The sequence below is a fragment of the Panthera leo genome, chromosome D2 (genome assembly GCF_018350215.1).
Source record: "Panthera leo isolate Ple1 chromosome D2, P.leo_Ple1_pat1.1, whole genome shotgun sequence".
NCBI lineage: Eukaryota > Metazoa > Chordata > Mammalia > Carnivora > Felidae > Panthera > Panthera leo.
This window is the reverse complement of record NC_056689.1, coordinates 51,807,633-51,829,988: the sequence shown is the minus strand read 5'-3', so window position 1 is coordinate 51,829,988 and position 22,356 is coordinate 51,807,633. Positions and strand designations below refer to the sequence as shown.

The 22,356-nt window shown below is 36.8% G+C and overlaps 1 protein-coding gene across 2 annotated transcripts in view; it reads right to left on the bottom strand.

Moving 5' to 3' along the window:
• Nucleotides 1–22,356, bottom strand: part of BTAF1 (B-TFIID TATA-box binding protein associated factor 1) — a 118,832-nt gene that overhangs the window by 45,952 nt on the left and 50,524 nt on the right. For both annotated transcript variants that reach the window (XM_042907614.1, XM_042907615.1), the window contains 5 exons: nt 9,240–9,344; nt 7,907–8,056; nt 7,449–7,591; nt 7,007–7,181; nt 5,343–5,546 (listed from right to left, as the gene is read on the bottom strand). In XM_042907614.1, the coding sequence (XP_042763548.1) occupies nt 5,343–5,546; nt 7,007–7,181; nt 7,449–7,591; nt 7,907–8,056; nt 9,240–9,344 (777 nt within the window). The remainder of the gene's footprint in view (nt 1–5,342; nt 5,547–7,006; nt 7,182–7,448; nt 7,592–7,906; nt 8,057–9,239; nt 9,345–22,356) is intronic.

The following is a 22,356-nucleotide window of genomic DNA, read 5'->3' as shown; positions in this document are numbered from 1 at the left end:
AGCTGGAGGCATCACAATCCCGGACTTCAAGCTGAATTACAAAGCTGTAATCATTAAGACAATACAGTGGCTTAAGACATTAAGACAATACAGTGCCAGTAGGCACAAGAACAGACACTCCGATCAATGGAACAGAATAGAGAACCCAGAAATGGACCCACAAACGTATGGCCAACTAATCTTTGACAAAGCAGGAAAGAATATCCAAGGGAATAAAGACAGTCTCTTCAGCAAGTGGTGCTGGGAAAACTGGACAGCGACACGCAGAAAAATGAACCTGGACCACTTTCTTACACCATACACAAAAAAACCTCAAAATGGATGAAAGACCTAAACACAAGACAGGAAGTCATCAAAATCCTCGAGGAGAAAGCAGGCAAAATCCTCTATGATGTCAGCCGTAGCAACTTCTTACTCAACACGTCTCCAGAGGCAAGGGAAACAAAAGCAAAAATGAACTTCTGGGACCTCATCAAGATAAAAATCTTCTGCACAGCAAAGGAAACAATCAGCAAAACTAAAAGACAACCGACAGAATGGGAGAAGATATTTGCAAATGACCTTATCAGATAAAGGGTTAGTATCCAAAATCTGTAAGAACTTATCAAACTCAACACCCAAAAGACAAAGAATCCAGTGAAGAAATGGGCAAAAGACATAGACACTTCTCCAAAGAAGACATCCAGATGGCAAACCAACACATGAAAAAATGCTCAATATTACTCATCATCAGGGAAATACGAATCAAAACCACAATGAGATACTACCTCACACCAGCCAGAATGGCTAACATTAACAACTCAGGCAACAAAAGATGTTGGGGAGGATGCAGAGAAAGAGGATCTCTTTTGCACTGCTGATGGGAATGCAAACTGGTACAGCCACTCTGGAAAACAGTATGGAGGTTCCTCAAAAAATTAAAAATAGAACTACCCTACAATCCAGCAACTGCACTACTAGGCATTTATCCAAGGGATACAGGTGTGCTGTTTCGAAGGGGCACATGCACCCCAATGTTTATAGCAGCGCTATCAACAACAGCCAAAGTATGGAAAGAGCCCAAATGTCCATCAGCAGATGAATGGATAAAGAAGATGCGGTGTGTATGTACGTATATACATACACACATACACACATACACACACAGTGGAGTATTACTTGGCAATCAAAAAGAATGAAATCTTGCCATTTGCAACTATGTGGATGGAACTACAGGGTATTATGCTAAGCAAAATTAGTAAGAGAAAGATATCATATGACTTCACTCATATGAAGAATTTAAGATATGAAACAGATGAACATAAGAGAAGGGAAGCAAAAATATAAAAACAGGGAGGGGGACAAAACATAAGAGACTCCTAAATACAGAGAACAAACAGAGGGTTGATGGCGAAGGGATGGGCTAAATGGGTAAGGGGCATTAGGGAATCTACTCCTGAAATCATTGTTGCACTACATGCTAACTTGGATGTAAATTAAATAATTTCATTAATTAAAACATTTAAAAAATAATAAATAAAATAATTTTTAAAAAAATGGGCAGAGGTTCTGAACAGATATTTTTTCAGAAGGCATACAGATAGCCAATAGTACACGAAAAGATGCTCATTATCACGAGGGAAATGCAAATAAAACCACAATGAGATATCATTTCATGCCTACCAAATGACAATTATCAAAAAGACAAGAAATAACAAGTGTTGGCAAGGATGTGGAAAAAGGGAACCCTTGTGCACTGTTAGTGGGGATGTAAATTGGTGCAACCACTATGGAAAACAGTATGAAGTTCCTCAAAAAATGAAAAATAGAACTACCAGATTATCCAGCACTTCCACTTCTGGATATTTATCTGAAGAAAATGAAACAGTAATTTGAAAAGATACATGCACGCTTATGTTCACTACAGCATCATTCACAATAGCCAAGATACACAAACAACCTAAGTGTCCATGGATGGATGAATGGATAAAGATGCAGTATGTATCGACAATGGGACACTACTTTGCCATAAAAGAGAATGAAATTCCCCAACTGCAACAACATGGATGGATCTTTAGGGCATTATGCTAAGTGAAATACATCAGAGAAAGACAAATACCTTATGATTTCACTTACTGTGGAATCTGAAAAACAAAGGAACAAACAAAACTAATAGAGAGCAGACTGGTAGTTGCCAGAGGGGAAAGGGATAAGGAGGAGGTGGAATGGGTAAAGGAGGTCAAGAAGTACAAACGCCCAGTTCTATAATAAATAAGTTATGGGAATGTAATGTACAGCATGATGACTACAGTCAGTAATATTGAACTGCATATTTGGAAGTTGCTAAGATAGTAAACCTTAAAAGTTTTCATCATAATGGGGCGCCTGCGTAGCTCAGTAGGTTGAGCACCTGACTTCAGCTCAGGTTATGATCTCACAGTCTGTGAGTTCGAGCCCCGCATCGGGCACTGTGCTGACAGCTCAGAGCCTGGAGCCTGCTTCGGATTCTGTGTCTCCCTCTCTATCTACCCTTCCAATCCCCCCCCCCCCCACTTCTTAAAAATAAATAAACATTAACATTTTTTTTTTAAGTTTTCAGCATAAGAAAAAAAAAGTTGTCAGAAATAGTAGGGAGGGAAGAAGGGAAGCAGAGGCAAAATGGATAAAGAACGACAACAATCAGAAAAACAACTTTATAAAATAACAATTCAGGAAAAAAATAGCAATTTTAGCCTTCTCTCACAGGTGAAAACAAATTCCAGTATATAATTTTTTCTAATTAGAAAAGAGGATAAGAAATGAAGACTGCTGTTTCACAGGAATCAACACAACTAAAGTGCCTCAGTTCCTGATCCTATAACTCAAAAAGGAAGAACTCATTTACACCACCTAACTTTAAGAACTTAGTAAGTACAAAATTACAAAAATCAAGACATTGGTGATGGCATGAGAGACAAAGGGACTGAACAGAATACAGATATAGACCTACACCTATACTTGAACAAATTTTTGACACAGGTGCCAGAGAATTCCAATTGGGACTGGGAACAGAAAATCTTTTCAATAAAAGATGCTTGAAAAAATGGTTATCTTTGGGGCACCTGGGTGGCTGTTGGTTAACCAATGCTGGCAGTGCAGAGCCTGCTTGGGATTCTCTCTCTCCATCTCTCTCTACCCCTCCCCCACTCAGGCCATCTCTCAAAATAAATTTTTAAAAATGTTTCAAATGGTTCTTTTTGAAAAACAAACAGAATTCAATTTGTACTTCATAGTAAACATAAACATTAATTCAATATGGATGATAAATCTAAATACAAAAGCTAAAACTGCAAAACTTTAGAAGAAAATATATGTAACTATCTTCACAAATTAGAGATAAGAAAAGGTACTTTAGGTCACAGAACACAATAACCATAAAAGAAAACAACTATTAAACTAGACTTCATCAAAATTAAAAATATCTGCTCATCTAAAGACAATTAAGAAAAAGAAAAGGCAAGCCACACACTGGGAGAAAATATGCAGGAAGCATCTATCTAACAAAGGATTGGTATGTCAGGATATATATAAAAACTTCTACAACTCAGTAATAAATAGGACAACCTAATTAAAAACAGGCAAATGATTTCTACAGACATTTCAGACAGGAAGGTCTTCAAATGGCCACTAAGACATAAAAAAGTGTTGAACATATTAGCCATCAAGGAAACACAAAGTAAAAACCACAATGACACTATCATACAACGACCAGAATGGCTTCAGTGAAAAGGAGCAACCACACCAAATGTTGATGGTGATGTGGAACAACCAGAACTCACACATATTGCTGGTAAGAAGATAAAATGATATAGCCGCTTTGGGAGAAGGTCTGCAATTTTTTATAAAAGTAAATAAACAACCACCCTAAAATCCAGCAATTCTACTCACACATATTTACCCACGAGAAATGAAAATATATGTCTACAAAGACACTTGTACAAGAATGTTTATAACAGCTATTTCATAATAGCCAAAACCTTGGAATAGCCCAAGTGTTCATTAACAGGAGAAGGGCTTAACTGTGGTGTATTTATACAGTGGAATAAAACTAATCAGTAAAAAATGAATTATTGATATATATAACAACATGGATGAATTTTAAAAAATCATACTGAAAAAAAAACCTAAAAACCAAACAGCACAGAGTTTATGATTCCAATTATACAAATTCTAGAATCGGCAAAAGTAACCCAGGAGGGAGGAAAAATCAGAATGATGGTTACTTGAGGGCAGGGACAGGCAGGGATTGACTACAAAGTGGTGACAGTACTGTCTGTATCTTGATAGGGATTTGGTTTTCATAGGTATCGTCATCTGTTAAAATTCATCAAATAGTTTAAGATTTGTGGACTTCATAGTATTTTACCTCACAAAAGAGCAAAAACATAAATACTGAATTTTAATGATACAGGTACATATATAGATATATCAGTTTACTGATATCTGTAACTAATTTATAAATGCATCAAAAAAGACAGACTGATGAGTAGACAGTGCAAATATATGTGATAAAGCAAATTTAGTAAAATATTAACTCTGCAATCTAGTTGGGGAGTATATGAATGTTCATTGTGTAATTCTCTTACCTTCTCTCTCTTGTTTTAAGTTTTCGTTAAAAGTTTTCATTTTAAGTTATCTGTTCACCGAACATGAGGGCTGAACTCATGACTCAGGAGTCACATGCTGCTCCAACTGACCCAGCCCGGTGCCCCTCCCTTACTTTTATGTTTAAATATTTTCATTATAAGTTGAGAGAGGGCTTGAGAAATACTCAGGAACTTATACAGAAGCAGTTTATTCTATACTCTGCCAGTATTAAGCAAAACTGAGAAATGACCAAAAAAATGGAACAGGTTTTTCTAATAAAGGTACATTGGTTTGTTAGAACCTGAGATTTAAAGAAAATTCCTTCCCCCTCCTCTAATTTCAAAAAAAAAAAAAAAAAAAGAAGGGGCGCCTGGGTGGCTCAGTCGGTTGAGTGTCCGACTTCGGATCAGGTCATGATCTCATGGTTTGTGAATTCGAGCCCCGTGTTGGGCTCTGTGCTGACAGCTCAGAGCCTGGAGCCTGCTTCGGATTCTGTGTCTCCTTCTCCCTCCCCGACTTGTGCTGTCTTTGTCTCTCAAAAATAAATAAATGTAAAAAAAATTAAAAAAAAAAAAAAGTCAATGCAATGAAAACTTTTCTGAAGGGCAGGAGTGACAGGCTATTAAGCCATGGATAGATTCAACAAATTAGTGTTTTTGTGGTAAATATCACATAACAAATTTCTAATCTTTATTTCATGCTCTATCTAAAATTAAGAAAGTTACTTCTTTACTCACCAAGTCATTAGCTTGATCTATTGTAAAAACATTGTTGTTTACTCTACTACCAACTTCAATATGTGCATCAGTTAATGATGAAATAAGCTGTTTACATTCATTCTGCATTCGTGTGAATGGAACGGCAATTTCATCATAATATAAATGTTCTGAAAGGATATCAAGTAAACGTGGCTGCACAGCTAGGGTAACAGCTTTACACTCCTAAAATATAACAGACAAGAAATATTCAGGACAAATATATAAACATAATTCTAGAGATGCATACATTTTCACTTGCAAACTACAAAGTTCCAAATTCCTATTCATCTTGAATCTATGTTCTGTTACCTCCCAGAACATCGTTAGTTGCAGAGAAAAGGTATCACACCCAAACTACTATAATTTTAATATGAATCACTATAGAACATGCACATGGAACTATTATAATTCCATTAAATTTTGCACCTAATCACTCCTACTTTACTCTGAATTTATACCAAGTTTTTATATATATAGCACGGACTTAAAAATATAACTGTAAAAAGAAATCAGTCAGAAAAGAACACTTAGCATGCACTAAAAATGTTATTTAAAAACTCATTATTAGATTTCTTAACAGTTGAACCCATAGCTTCACATGCCATACTGTAGAAATGGATATATATAATTTAAAAGCTACTTACCTGCCCCCAAATTTAACTAACCCTTCCCACTCTCTCTGGTTGTTGCCTGCCCCAACCAGAGGGGGAATGGCCTCAGTGGTGAGCCATGAGGGGTTCTGTGGGATCTGGGTGGTCAGCCTGGGCTTCACAGAGTAAGTCCAGAGAAGCTCTGTGAGGGTCCAGAAACCGAACTGTCAACACTTGCTGCTGAGTCTGAGAGGCACAAAAACACAGCATCACTGCCTCTCCAGCACACCGAGTCCTGCCTAAAAACAGATGAGCCTTGCTTCTTTCCAGAGGCAAAGCTGGGGTCTCAGATGCAACAGAGCATGGCTCAATTACTTTTAGACATAGCTTTGACAAACTGCTAAGAGGCAGTAACAAGAAACTCTCACAGCAAGTGCAGACAGTTAAATTTCCAGAATTCCAGTTAATGGAATAAACAAAGCCAGCAGGAAGTTTCTTTGATTTACAGAAGTAAGTCTTACACAAAATCACATATCTTATTAGAAGTTAAAGGTTAAAGGGGCTGCAAGAGAATGGCTTACTTGGAAACATGAAGACTTTAGTTTAAAGATGGAGGTTTTATTCTTCCTGTGACCAAAAATTCTGCCCTTGCTACTACTCATACAAATCAATCTCAAAGCCTCTTATCTTTTGTAGTGTTCAGATATTAAGGAATGAATGACCAACAGTTTCTGGACTGCTTCCACATATACACATGACTGTTTTGGAGGAACATTTCTTAACAGATTGTAGTATCAAGAGCAAACATTAAGTATGGTCATAGCTAGTAATCTCAGGTACGAAACTGGGGGTTCTAAGAAAAAAGTCTAAGGTTAAAAGCAACTGGAAGAGAAATAATGGTTCACTACAATTTAGAATACTTTTCTAGAACTGTCGGATTTTTATACAGACAAAATTTTGTTCTGTTTATAAAATATAATGAAAATAATCTTAACAGCTAATGGAAATTGGTTTACTTAACTTGTCTTCATTACTTTTGGGGAAAAATCTTACCTTTTGTAAAGCAGCCCATTCACAGATTACCAATGCAACACTAATTCTCTGCAAGGCAGATTTGGAGTTCAAATAGAAGAGTAGTAACTGGCCAAGGGATTCAGCTGGCTTAATTTCTTGGGTTACCACATTTACACCTGGATCACAAATACAGCAACAAAGTGCTCCTAACAACCTAGGAGGGAGAAAAAAGAAGTTACTATAGAACTTACTTGAAGTAAAGTTTCCCCTATTGAAGCTATAACTTTTCACAACAAAGATATAACTCCTCTTTCATCTTCATAAAAAGATATAAATCTTATTTAAAACTTCAAAAAAAAAGAAAAATGTTTAATTACACTTTTTCTTACTCTGTAACTAGTGTGATGGAGGAAGTATTGACAAACACATCAGAAGAATATTTTGGTTCTTTTAAAAGGCTTCTCAATTTTTGTATACTCACTTGGCTGCCATCATTCTGGCCCGCATAACCACAAAATCCCTAGTAGAGGGATCTTCCATGATGGTCTCTGCACCTGCAATGTACTCCTGAAGGACTTCTTTAGTTTGGCTTTGGCCTTGGCGTACCTTACCACATGTTTTTTCCTAGAAAGAAAGGTGGGGGGAGGAGGGGAAACTAACTATAATTAAAGATTAATCATTAAAATTTAATAGGCAACTCTCCTCTATACGCAAAAATACTCTCATTTGTTATCCCGGTAAAATACATTTCTTTTCCCAAAATTTTAATGGATAAAAATTACTATGCATTTTGTCAAGGTCCTCATAAAACAGTAATTTGTCCTTACATTAAATTAATTAAATTACACTTAAGATAAAGCAATACAAATTTCTTACATAGTTTACTCTATTAATATTTAGACCTAAATATACAAATACATTATGTCCCTTTACACTCACCTTGGCTCTGGCTTTGACTTCTAGCAACATATTTAAGTCAATAGGTAAATGAGAAGGCTGCATCATCAAGCAAAGCCAAGCACCCATCCAGGGACAAGCAGCTGCTACCACATAATGAACTGAAGCTTTGCTCAACAGTTCCATCCAAACCTACAAAGTGAAAGAGAAACATGAAAAGTGAAATTTTTCTAGTATGGGGTAATAAAATCTAATACTTATTTTTAGGGATACTGAGTTAAAAAAAAAAAAAAGTTTGGAAATAGCACAGAGATCAATTTTAAAAGTCAACAGAAAACCTTATTTTTAAATGCTGTTTTTTGATAGTTTTGTATACTAACACAAAAGCAAGTTTTAAGGAGAGGAACACAAGAGTTTTCTTCAGTATTTTGCAAAAATCATTTAAAATGTAAGATACCCATAACAATAAGAGTTGTCAAAATCTCAGCTGTTGAAATCCTTTGCATGTATCATAAAGCTCAATACTAATGCAGTCCTATATTCAACATACACTCTTCAACATCTAACAGTTCCTGATAGATGTCCTCTGCTAAAGTTAGAGGTGGTAATGTCCTAGTATAAATTAAGAACAATGTAAGTCTTGATTCATGATCTTACTTAATAAGGTACCTTTCTTGATGCGTAACATTAAATGTAATTAGAAGCCTGTAGAAATAACACCACTGTTAATCCAAGGCTGTTAACAATGAGCCACCTCAGAGGCAATAATTCGAGATTCAATTAACAGATTTGAAAAGTCAAACAGTACCATTTCCCTTTATGAACAGTTAAATATATCAAATAGCTCATCTTTAAAGATCCCAATACACCTTGCAAATAAGGGGGAAAAGTACAAATCTAAACTAAAACGATCAGACTCTGTGTATTACCAATGAATTCCAAAAGATACTTCACAGGATCAATAAGCATACTTATAAACAGCAAAATAAGTGATAAGGAAAAGTCTTTCCTTCATTTTACTTTCTGTACTGAGGCTATCAGAAAGTGCTTAAAACACTCGCCTAGTAGATTCAACTATTATATTCCATAAGAAGACTATTTTCTTGTCATATCTTGCCTGGCCTGAGGATACCCATGTCAGACTTCTGAGCTATAGAACTGTGAAGTAATACATTTATGTTGTTTTAAGCCACTAATTTGTGGTCATTTGATATGGCAGTAATAGAAAACTAACAGTAAGCGATCTCTGACTTTTCAAATGTTTTGATTTCTAATTTCTTAAAATTCCTGACCAACAACAGTATAGCGATTGTGGAAAATTTTTTAAATCTACCAAATCACTGGGGAAAAGAGTACAGATATATTCACTGTGTACCTTGTGAATGAGGTCCAGAATTTCCTGGCTGCTTTCTAATACACAAAACTGAAAAATGTGTCGCAGCATATCAGGCAGAATAGGGATAAGCCAAGATGAAGAGTTCTGAAAACAAAAACAGCAAATCTATAGTATACAATTCTTGGGTGTTAGCTTATTTAAAGAGTTATAAGTCAAGTAATACAACTGTTATATGGCTTTATCAAAAAGGTTCAACTGGGTGATAAGTTTTTACAAGATTTTGGAGCAAGAGAATCCTATTTCTTATTCCAAAGATTTAGAGAAATTAAATATCATCAGAGGAACTAGTATTTTAAAAATGCAGATTCTGTAGTAGCACAGCATAAAGTCTGCTTAGTAGAAAATATAAGATAAGGCTGGGAAAATATTTGGAGGCCGAATTCACTTCACCTGACAAGTGTGCAACCATCTCCTTTTCAATATGGTTGCAAAACGTAATATGGTTTTAGCTATTAGTATGATCTTAAAAAAATCACAAGGTATGCCTTAGCCCATCCAGGGCCAATCTGTCTGTTGCAGATCTGAAAGCTGGCTGACCTATTTTCATTAATTTTGCACCTGTCTTCTAGCAGGCAATGATTTAGGCAGGAAATCTAATGCTGTTACTTTGTATTTACAGGTCTCTTTAATTAGACTGGTGGGGGAAAAGGGTGCAATGAGGAGCTCATTATTATTTTCACTCCTTTAGAGATTATCCTTCTCGGGATTCCTCTCCCGCAACTTTTTTTAAGTAGCTAATGGACCTGTAGTATGCTACTAACTAGGACTCTACTAATCAAAAATTTCCCCCCTAATCTTAGGGAAAGTCTGCAAAGTTTTGATGACCATTTAGCATTAATCCAGTACAGTGTAAACTAATATACAGAAAAATTCTTGCCACAATCTGTTTACTTCACCAAGTTTAAATTAACTATAACCTGGAACACTATTACTAAAGTTATATGTGAATTCAAGCTTAAGAATGGCTTTTGAAAAAAATGTTTTGGTCTGGTTAAATAATTAACATAACAATTATTAGCACTTTATGTTAGTGTTACATGCAGTCCCCAACATTTCTGTAGTGAGCATCAGACAGAGGGGAGTGCATCTGTGGGAATTACTGAGGAAAATAAATGATGGTTATTTAGTGTGACACAGATGGGGTAGTTTTCTTCCCAGTTGCTTTATTCAGATTGATGCTCCCTGCTATGTACTGCCTTCCTAGAACTCAGAATAAAGAGAATTGATGACACACAGAAATCAAATTATCATACAGTTCACTGTACCTGAAAATCCAGGTGAGACTTCTAGCCATCTATACTCCCTCACACTCTATCCTCCAGCCAATTTCCTTTCACCTCCTCTTTACTGCCATCATGTTCTCTCCAGCTTCCAGAGTTTCACCTGCTGCTCCTTCCTTTTACCCTGCTCTTCACTGGTTAAATTCTACTCATCCTTCAGATCTCAGCTTAGACTTCACTTTCAGCAGGACCTTCCCTGACCTTCACTCACCTCACTGGCTAGGATCCTGCAGCATCGTCTACTTCCTCTACCAGACACTCACCTCATTATGTTATTAGAGCTTGTCTAGTTGTCTGGGAGTTTCTCCTGTCTTGTTTAGTTTCCTATTTTAAGCTCTATAAAAGGGTAGAGACCTGTCTCTTTCTGGTCAGTATCTAAAGAATTGTAAACACATATTAGGCACTAAAATATTTGTTGAATAAATCCATATTGCTTAGAGGAAAATGGTTCAACGTCACAGACAGTAATGTGTGAAATTTCCCACAATTAATAGTTGGTAATAAATCCCTAACTGGCAAAACTGACAGGGTAAGATCTTGCCATTTTTCTTTTGCTACACCCCTTCTGTCTTCCCACAAGCATGCCCACAAAATGAGTAGATGTGGAAAAAAAGCAACAATCTGATCATCACCTCCAGGAACACCTGATTTGATTTCCTGCCTGGAGGCAAATTCATCATCATTTATATCCGTATCAAATGATTTGGGGTTGCAGGGAAGGAGATTTGAAAAGAAGTTACAACAAAGTGATGAATCACACTGAGTTCTTCCACAAATTTGGTCTGAAATCCTATTTTGGCCCACCACAAGAGAAACACACACACAAACGCGCACATGCGCGCCGAACTCTTACACAATTTATAATGCTCTATTCATTTGTCCAATCAATATTTATTGAAAGTCAGCTAAATATTTAACCTCTGCTCTTGCTTTTTAACATCTTTGTAATATCCGGCCCATACCTAATTATGCAAATATTCTCTAATGCCAATCTTATTTAAGTGTATTCTTCTGGTCTTCTACACATGCCTATGTGAAATTTCTTATATCCTGGATCCCCACATTCCAACTCAATTTCATATATACCTTCATGCTAAATATAAGCTTCTTGCTAAAGTTTGCCTTTCAAGCAAGTCAATGCTGTATGTAACTGAGATTTTGGAATGACTCATAAAGTGGCTGTGATGCAAGTGGAATGGAAAAGTTGACCCAGTCAGCAGAACAAAAGATTAATGTCTGGCATATTTTTCTAGATTGATGAGTCAAGTTCCAGCTATAACTCTTAGTGGTTACAACACTAGTTACTCTAGATATTCCAGTAAAGTAGTTCACTGAGAGACATAGAGATCCATAGACAGCACTCTTGTACGTACACACACAGTCATAAGCTAATGAGACAAAACACAAAGGAAAATCACATGGTAAATTCCTTCACTTTCATTGCCAAACTACTAGTTTAACAAAAAAAGTTACACTTTGATGTTAAATCCTTACCAAATGAAACTAGTTTGGTATGCTTAGAAGTTATTCTTTCATGCTCCCTAAGAAGCCAGGCTTGCCAATACTTCCAAATGTTAACATCACAAACGCTATGGTATGTCACAGAGAAGTCTAATGGTAGTAAGATTTCATAAATAACTGTATTAACTGTCGTTTTATTTAAGGATATTTTAGAGACGTGTATGCCTGCATACACAGTCATTATGGGATAAACCTTAAGATTAAGGACATCTTTGTCATAAAGTCTTCTGGTTTCATAAAGTAAAACATAACAAAAAATTACTAAAGATAATCAGAATCCTTTCAAGGAAATAGAGGCATCAGTCTTTAAGAGGTACAGTGCAGATTTGGCCTCAACACTGCAGTTATTGAGAGGAATGGATTGAGAAGTTAGAAAATGAAACCAGTTTCAGCAATAGAGTTACCAGCAATTTAAAGAAGAGTTCATTTCACTTTGTACTTAAGATGACTTAATATACAAAAGTGAGAAAGCAATTCAATAGGCACTTAAATCCATTTTGTCTCCATGTAAAATTTATAATTTTTTTTTTACATTTTTATTTATTTTTGAGAGAGAGACAGAGCACAAGTTGGGGAGGGGCAGAGAGAGAGGGAGACACAGAACCTGAAGCAGGCTCCAGCCTCCAAGCTGTCAGCACAGAGCCTGACATGGGGCTCAAACTCACAGACCGTGAGATCATGACCTGAGCTGAAGGCAGACACTTAACCAACTGAGCCACCCAGGCGCCCCTCCATGTAAAATTTAAAACTGAAAGTCAGCCAGAATTGGACCAGATTCTGAGCCTGAAATCAGTAACTGTGAGTGGTGCAGCTACAAGAGCTTGGGAAAGTTTAATTTTTGGTCACCAGTTCCTTCATCGGCAACACAGAATGGCAGTAGCCACCCATGTTACATGCTTACCAGCATTCACAGCATAAAGGCCTCAATAATAACTTGGATTATTACTATAATATCATTCTTACACCTCAGTATATAAATAAGATTGCAAATTATTAGAAAAGAATTCCCAGAACTTGAAGTATTAATTATTGTTCTTACTATCTGTACTATTAATTATTTGTACAGCATTAACATTTTAATAAAGCACTTTCATTTACATTATCTTACTTAGCCCATATAAGTCTAAGGAACACTGGGTGAAGATTATCACCAGAACAGTTAAAGCAACTTGACCAAGATCATAAATTTAACAAACAGTAGAGCCAAGGTTAGAATCCAGATTTTTTATTTAGTTAAGGCATCTTTTCATTAAGCCACTGAAGTAATAATAGTCATAGAAAGCAGCTCAGAAAAAGGGAAGTTCAAGTGAGAACAGATTTTTTTTTTTTAATGTTTATCGATGTCACAAATAGTGAGATTATGACCTGAGCCAAAATCAACAGTCAGGCACCTAACCAAATGAGCCACCAGGTACCCCAATGAGAACAGATCTTTATCATCACCATACGTCTATCATCTCTCACCCAAATTCCTGGAGCCAAATATATTTTGAAATTCATAATTTTTCAAATTTTATAACAATACTGAAGTTGTATATACTGCATGCTATGTAATATCCTCAACAGGGCCTGTGGTGGCACCCAAATATGTTATTATTTCTGAAGCAAAATTTGTGAATGGGCGTATTTACTAGGATAAAGACTTAAAAGTTTCTCTTCAAGATGAGCAGGCTTTTCACCAAATGAGTAGTTTGAGAAGTTGGTTCACTTTACAAAAAAAAAAACTTCGGATTTCAAAACTGCAAATAAGAGATCATGAACTTGTATTATAAGACAGTTTGCAGGTAGCTATGAAGCAGTCAATAGCAACCATCAGGTAATGCTGTAGAGAAGAATACAATAACAGATACAACCATCGGACATAGTTTACTCTGATACTTTCTCAGCAAATAATGTTGCTGAGATCATAAAAGTAATAATAACCATTAAGTTTTCACTGCATCATGACTTTAGGTAATAACAACAAAAACATCACAGTGAGTTATAGAAGCTGGAATTGTTTAGTGGCACTAGAGAACTGCCCTATTCCCTGAAGGAAAGATACAGAAAGAAAGGGAGATAATATTTTGGAAGGACAGTGTATATGTGGGGGGGAGGGGACAAGTGATGAGCCATGTGCCAAAATACTCTCATGAAAGGAATCAAAGGCATCCAAATTGGTGAGCAAGAAGTAAAACTGTCACTATTTGCAGATGACACGATACTATATATAGAGAACCCTAAAGACTTTACCAAAATCCTACTAGAAATGACAGATGAATTCAGTAAGCTTGCAGGGTATAAAATTAATATACAGAAATCTGCTGCATTTCTCTGCACCAATAATGAAGCAACAGAAAGAGAAGAAAATAATCCCATTTACAACTGTACCAAAAATAATAACTAGGAATACAGTTAACCAAGGAAGTGAGAGACCTGTACCCTGAAAAATAAAACTGATGAAAAAAACTGAAGATAACACAAATGGAAAGATATTCCATGCTCCTGGACTGGAAGAACAAATATTGCTAAAATGCCCATAACACCCACACCAATCTACAGATTTAATACAATCCCTAAAAAAATACCAACAGGGATAGGGGATGGGGGAGAGGGGAAAGTAGGTGATGGGCAATGAGGAGGGCACTTGTTGGGATGAGCACTGGGTGTTGTATGGAAGCCAATTTGACAATAAATTATATTAAAAAAAAGAAAGAAAACTGAAATTAAAAAAGAAAAAAAATACCAACAGGGAGTGCCTGGGTGGCTCAGTCAGTTAAGCGCCTGACTCGATTTTGGCTCAGGTCATGATCTCACAGTTCATGAGATCAAGTCCTATGCCGAATCTGCACTGTCAGCACTGTCAGAATAAATAAATGTCAACGTAAATATTTTAAAAAATATACCAACAGCATTTTTCACAGAACTAGAACAAACATTCCAGAGCTAGAACATTCCTAAAATTTGTATGGAGCCACAAAAGACCCTGAATGGCCCAAGTAATTTTGAAAACAGAACAAAACTGGAGGTATCACATTCCTAGATTCCAAGTTATACTACAAAGCTGTAGTAATCAAAACAGTATGGTGCTGGAACACAGACACATAGATCAATGAAACAGAATAGAGAGCCAGAAATAAACCCATGATTATATATTATATGGTCAATTGATCGTTGATAAAGGAGGCAAAAATACGCAATGAGAAAAAGTCTCTTCAACAAATGCTGTTGGGAAAACTGGACAGCTACATGCAAAAGAATGAAACTGGACTACCACCTTCTTACACCATACACAAAAATAAAACTCAAAATGGATTAAGGACCTAAATGTGAGCCTGAAACCATAAAAATCTTAGAAGAGAGCACAGGCAGTAATTTCTCTGACACTGGCCATAGGAACATTTTTTTTTTTAGATAGGTCTCAGGCAAGGGAAACAAAAGCAAAAAATAAACTAAAAGCTTTTGCACAGCAAAGGAAACAATCAACAAAACCAGAAGGCAACCTTCAGAATGGGAGCAGATATTTACAAATGACATACCTGATAAAGGGTTAGTATCCAAAATATATAAAGAACTTCTAAAACTCAACACCAAAAAAAAAAAAAAAAAAAATACAATTGAAAAATGGGCAGAAGACATGAATGGACATTTCTCCAAAGAAGACATACACATGGCCAATACACACATGAAAAGATGCTGAACATCACTCATCATCAGGGAAATGTAAATCAAAGCTACAGTGAAATATCACACTTGTCAGAATGGGGGGGGGGGGGGGGGGGGGGTCACAGAAGGAATGACTGGTCATGTGTCTGTGAGGGTGCAAACTTCCTGTTCCGTAGACCAGAGACACCATTTTCATCATTAGGCCACCAACACTGATCAACCCCAGTGAGCCAAACAGTGCCACCAAGTGGAGAATGAAGCCATTACACCAAGCCCCACCTCCCTGAGCCCTCCAGGCACCTCTACTCTAAGGCATGTGGGCCTGAGAATCAGAGTAGCAGGTCCTTCTCCCAGAATATCAGCACAAATCCCTTCTGCTATCTTAGTCAATTGACCATAGACTGCTGCAAAGTGCCACCTGCAGGGCAAAGGAGATCTAGCTTCATTTGGGTTTTTTGTTTGTTCATTTTTGTTGTTGTTGTTGCTTCTGTTTTGGTTTTGCTATTTTTGTTTTCGTGGATACAGAAGGAGCAAAGTTTATTTTATTTTACTACTTAAAAAATGTTTTCTCTCTTCTTTTTTTCTATCAAGCTTCTCTTAATAAGCAGACCAAAACACACCTAGGATCTAACTTCCTTTATTTGATTTTTTTAATTCTTTAATTTTTATTTCATTCTAATATTACTGTTTTTTCTTCCTCCAAAATGACAAGACAGAGAAATTCACCTCAAAAGAAAGAACAGGAAGAAATGATGGCCAGTGATTTAACTAATGCAGATATGAATAAGATGTCTGAACTAGAATTTAAAACAACAATTATAAAGATACTAGCTGGGCTTGAAAAAAGCATAGAAGACACCAGAGAATCCCTTTCTACAAAGAAAAGAACTAAAATCTAGTAAGGTCAAAATTTAAAATGCTATACATGAGAGGCAATCCCAAATGTAGGCCATAAAAACGAAGATGGACAAGCCAGAAGAGCAAATTATCAGTACAGAAGATAAACAATGAAGCTGAAAGAAGAGGGAAACAAAGGTCAGGGATCATGAAGGCAGAATTAGGGAACTCAGTGATTTATTAAAACATAACAACATTCGGGGGCGACTGAGGGGCTCAGCTGGTTAAGTGTCAGGCTCTTGATTTCAGCTCAGGTCATGATCTCACAGTTTGTGGGATTGAGCCCCGTGTCAGGCTCTGTGCTAACAACAAGGAGCCTGCTTGGGATTCTCTCTCACCTTCTCTCTCTGGCCTTCCCCGGCTTGTGTGCTCTCTCTCTCTCTCTCTCAAAACAAATAAACATTTAAAAAAGTAATAACATTCATATTATATGAATCCCAGAAGACGAAGGGAGAGAAAAAGGGGCAGAAGGTTTACGTGAGCAAATTATAGCTGAAAACTTCCCTAATCTGGGGAAGGGAACAGACATCAAAATCCAAGTAGCACAGAGAGCTCCATTAAATTCAACAAAAGCCAGGCATCACCAATATACCATAGTGAAATTCACAAAATACACAAAGAAAGAATCCTGAAAGCAGCAAGGGGAAAAAAGTCATTAACCTAACACTGAGAGACAAATCAGGTTTGCAGGAGACCTGTCCACAGAAACTTGGCAGGACAGAAAGAAGAGGCAAGATAAATTCAACGTGCTGAATGGGAAAAATATGGAACCAAGAATACTCTATGCAGCAGGGTTGTCATTCAAAATAGAGTAAGAGAGGGGCACCTGGGTGGCCGACTTCAGCTCAGGTCATGATCTCACCGTCCGTGAGTTCAAGCCCCATGTCGGGCTCCGTGCTGACAGCTCAGAGCCTGGAGCCCGCTTCAGATTCTGTTTCCCTCTCTCTCTGCCCCCCTCGCCCCCACTCATGCTCTCTCTCTGTCTCAAAAATAAATAAAAACACTAAAAAAAAAAAAAAAAATAGAGTAAGAGATAGAGTTTCTCAGACAAAAACTAAAGGAGTTTGTGACCACTAAACCAGCCCTGCAAGAAATTTCAAGGGGAATTCTTTGAGTTGGGAGAGGAGGGGAGGGAAACTAAAAGCAACAAAGACTAAAAAGTACCAGAACATCACCAGAAACACCAACTCTACAGGTAACACAATGGCCCTATTTCAGATCTTTTAATAATCACTCTGAATGTAAGTGGATGAAATACTCTAGTACAGGGTATTAGAACAGATTTAAAAACAAGGTCCATCTATATGCTGCCTACAAGAGACTCATTTTAGACCTAAAGACAACTGCAGACTGAAAGTGAGGGGATGGAGGACCATCTATCATGCTAATGGACATCAATGAAAGCTGAAGTAGCCATACTAATACAAGACAATCTAGATTTTAAAACAAAAGTTGTAACAAGAGATAAAGAACAGTATTATATCATAATTAAGGGAGGGGTCTATCCATCAAAAATATCTAACAATTGTAAATATTCATGCCAGCTTGGAAGCACCCAAATATATAAATCAATTAATAACATAAAGAAACTCATTGATAATAATACAATTATGGTAGGGGGCTTTAACACCCCACTTACAGCAATGGACAGATCATCTAAGCAGAAAATCGACAAGGAAACAATGGCTTTGAACACACTGGACCAGATGGAATTTATTTCATCCTAAAACAGAATACACATTCTTCTCGAGTACACACGGAACATTCTCCAGAAGAGATCACATACTGGATCACAAATCAACCCTCAACAAGTACACAAAGATTGGGATCATAGCATGCATATTTTCAAATCACAGTGCTATGAAACTTAAAGTGTACCACAAGAAAAAAATTTGGAAAGCCCTTAAATACATTAAGGTTACAGAACATCCTACTAAAGAATGAACAGATTAACCAGGAAATCAAAGAAGAAATTTAAAAAATACATGGAAGCACATGAAAATGAAAACATGACAGTCCAAAATCTTTGGGATGCAGCAAAGGCAGTTATAACAAGGAAGTATATTACAATTCAGGCCTATCTTGAGAAGCAAGAAAGGTCCCTACACAACTTAATCTTACGCCTAAAGGAGCTAGAAAAGAGACAGCATATAAAGTCTAAACCAGCAGAAGAAGGGAAATAATAAAGACTAGAGCAGAAATAATTGATAAAAACAGAACAGATCAACAAAACTAAGAGCTGGTTCTTCGAAAAAATTAACAAAATTGATAAATTCTTAGCGAAACTTACCAAAAAGAAAAGAGAAAGGATCCATATAAAATCACTAATGAAAGAGGAGAGATCACAACCACCAACAGAGAAATTTAAACAATTATAACAAAATATTATCAAAATTACATGCCAACAAACAGGGCAATGTGGAAGAAATGGACAAATTCGTAGAAACTGACAAACTACCAAAACTGAAACAGGAAGAAATAGAAAATTTGCACAGACCCATAACCAGCAAAGAAACTGAATAAAAATCTCCCAACAAATAAGAGTCCTGTGCCAGATGGCTTCCCAGGAGAATTCTACCAAACATTTATAGAAGAGTTAATAAATATTCTTCTCAAACTGTTCCAAAAAAAAAAATAGAAAGAAAACTCCCAAACTCATCCTATCGATAAGGGTTTAGTATCCAAAATCTATAAAGAACTTATCGGGGTGCCTGAGCGGCTCAGTCAGTTAAGCATCCAACTTCGACTCAGGTCATGATCTCACAGTTCCTGGGTTCGGGCCTGGCAACAGGCTCTGTGCTGACAGCTCAGAGCCTGAAGCCTGCTTCAGATTCTGTGTCTCCCTCTCTCTCTGCTCCTCCCCTGCTTGTACTCTCTCTCTCAAAAATAAACAAACATTAAAAAAAAAAAAAAGACCTTATCAAGTATCTAAAAAACAAATAACCCAGTTAATAAACTGGCAGAAACATGAATAGACACTTTTACACAGAAGACATCCACATGCCTAACAGACACATGAAAAGATTTGCTCAACATCACTCATCATCCGGGAAATGCAAATCAGAACCACAATGAGGTACCACCTCACACTTTGTCAGAATGGATAAAATAAACAACACAAGAAACAACAGGTATTGAAGAGGATGCGGAGAAACCCTCTTGCACTGTTGATGGTTATGCAAAATGGTGCGGCAACTTTGGAGAACAGTATAGAGGTTCTTCAACAAACTAAAAATACACTACCCTATGATCCAGCAATTGCACCGTTAGGTATTTACCCAAAACACACAAAAATACAGATTCAAAGGGGTACATTCACCCCAATGTTTATAGCAGCATTATCAACAAGGCCAAACTATGGAGAGAGTCCAAATGTCCATCAACTAATGAATGGGTAAAGAAGATGTGGTTGGGGCACCTGGATGGCTCAGTCAGTTCAGCATCCGACTCTTGGTTTTGGCTCAGGTCATGATCTCACAGTGGTTCGTGAGTTCAAGCCCCACATCGGGCTCTGTGTGGAGCCTGCTTGGGATTCTCTCCCCCTCTCTCTCTGCCCCCTGCCTCTGCTCTTGCATGCGCGTTCTCTCTCTCAAAATAAACTTAAAAAAAAAAATTTATTTATGCACATGGAATGTCCTCCAGAATAGATCACATACTGGGACACAAATCAGTCCTCAAGTACAAAAAGATTGAGATCATACCATGCATATTTTTAGACCACAACACGGTGAAACTCTAAATCAATCACAAGAAAAAATTTGGAAAGGTAAACAAATACTTGGAGACTAAAGAACATCTTACTAAAGAATGAATGGGCCAACCAAGAAGTTAAAGAGGAAATTAAAAAGGACATGGAAGCCAATGAAAATGATCATACCACATCCCAAAACCTCAGGGACACAGCAAAGGCAGTTGTAAGAGGGAAGTATATAGCAATCCAGGCCTTCCTAAAGAAGGAAGAAAGGTCTCAGATACATAACCAAATTTACACCTTAAAGAACTGGAAAAAGAACAGTAAATAAAACCCAAAACCAGCAGAAGACAGGAAATAAAGATCAGAGCAGAAATCAATGCTACCAAAACCAAAAAAACAGTAGAACAAATCAATGAAACCAGAAGCTGGTTCTTTGAAAGAATTAATAAAATTGATAAACCACTAGCCAGTTTGATCAAAGAAAAAGGAAAGGACCCAAATAAATAAAATCAAGAATGAAAGAGCAGAGTTCACAACCAAGACAGCAGAAATAAAAACAATAAGAGAATATTATGAGCAATTATACACCAATAAAATGGGCAATCTGGAAGAAACAGACAAATTCCTAGAAACATATAAACTACCACAACTGAAACAGGAAGAAATAGAAAATTTGAACAGACCCATAACCAGTAAAGAAATCGAATTACTAATAAAAAAACATCTCCCCAAAAACAAGAGTCCAGGGCCAGACGGCTTTCCAGGGGAATTTTACCAAACATTTAAGGAGAGTTAACACCTATTCTCTTGAAGCTGTTGCAAAAAATAGAAATGGAAGGAAAACTTCCAAACTCTATGAAGCCAGCATTACCTTGATTCCACAATCAGACAGAGACCCCACTAAAAAAGCACTAGTGACCAATTTCCCTGATGAATATGGATGCAAAAACCCTCAACTAGGTATTAGCCAACTGGATCCAAAAATACGTTAAAAAAAATTATTCACCACGACCAAGTGGGATTTATACCTGGGATGCAGGGCTGGTTCAACATCTGCAAATCAATGTGATTCATCACATCAATAAAACAAAGGACAAGAACCACACGATCCTCTCACTAGATGCAGAGAAAGCATTTGACAAAATACAGCATGCTTTCTTCATAAAAACCCTCAAGAAAGTAGGGGTAGAAGGATCATACCTCAAGATCATAAAAGCCATATACGAAAGACCCAATGCTAATATCATCCTCAGTGGGGAAAAACTGAGAGATTTCCCCCTAAGGTCAGGAACAAGACAAGGATGTCCACTCTCGCCACTGTTATTCAACACAGTATTGGAAGTCTTAGCCTCAGCAATCAGACAACACAAAGAAATAAAAGGCATCCAAATCAGCCAGGAGGAGGTCAAACTTTCACTCTTCGCAGATGACATGATACTCTATAAGGAAAACCCAAAAGATTCCACCAAAAAACTGCTAGAACTGATCCATGAATTCAGCAAAGTTGCAGGATGTAAAATCAATGCACAGAAATCAGTTGTATTCCTACAGACTAATAATGAAGCAACAGAAAGAGAAATCAAGGAATCAATCCCATTTACAATTGCACCAAAACCCATAAAATACCTAGGAATAAATCTAACCAAAGAGGTGAAAAATCTATACACTGAAAACTATAGATAGCTTATGAAAGAAAATAAAGAAGAGACAAAAAAATGGAAAAATATTTCATGGTCCTGGATAAGAAGAACAAATATTGTTAAAAATGTCAATACTACCCAAAGCAATATACATATTCATTGCAATACCTATCAAAATAACGCCAGCATTCTTCACAGAGATAGAACAAACAATTCTAAAATTTGCATGAAACCAGAAAAGAACTCAAATAGCCATAACAATCTTGAAAAAGAAAACCAAAGCTGGAGGCATCACAATCCCGGACTTCAAGCTGAATTACAAAGCTGTAATCATCAAGACAGTATGGTACTGACACAAGAACACTCAGATCAATGGAACAGAATAGAGAACCCAGAAATGGACCCACAAACGTATGGCC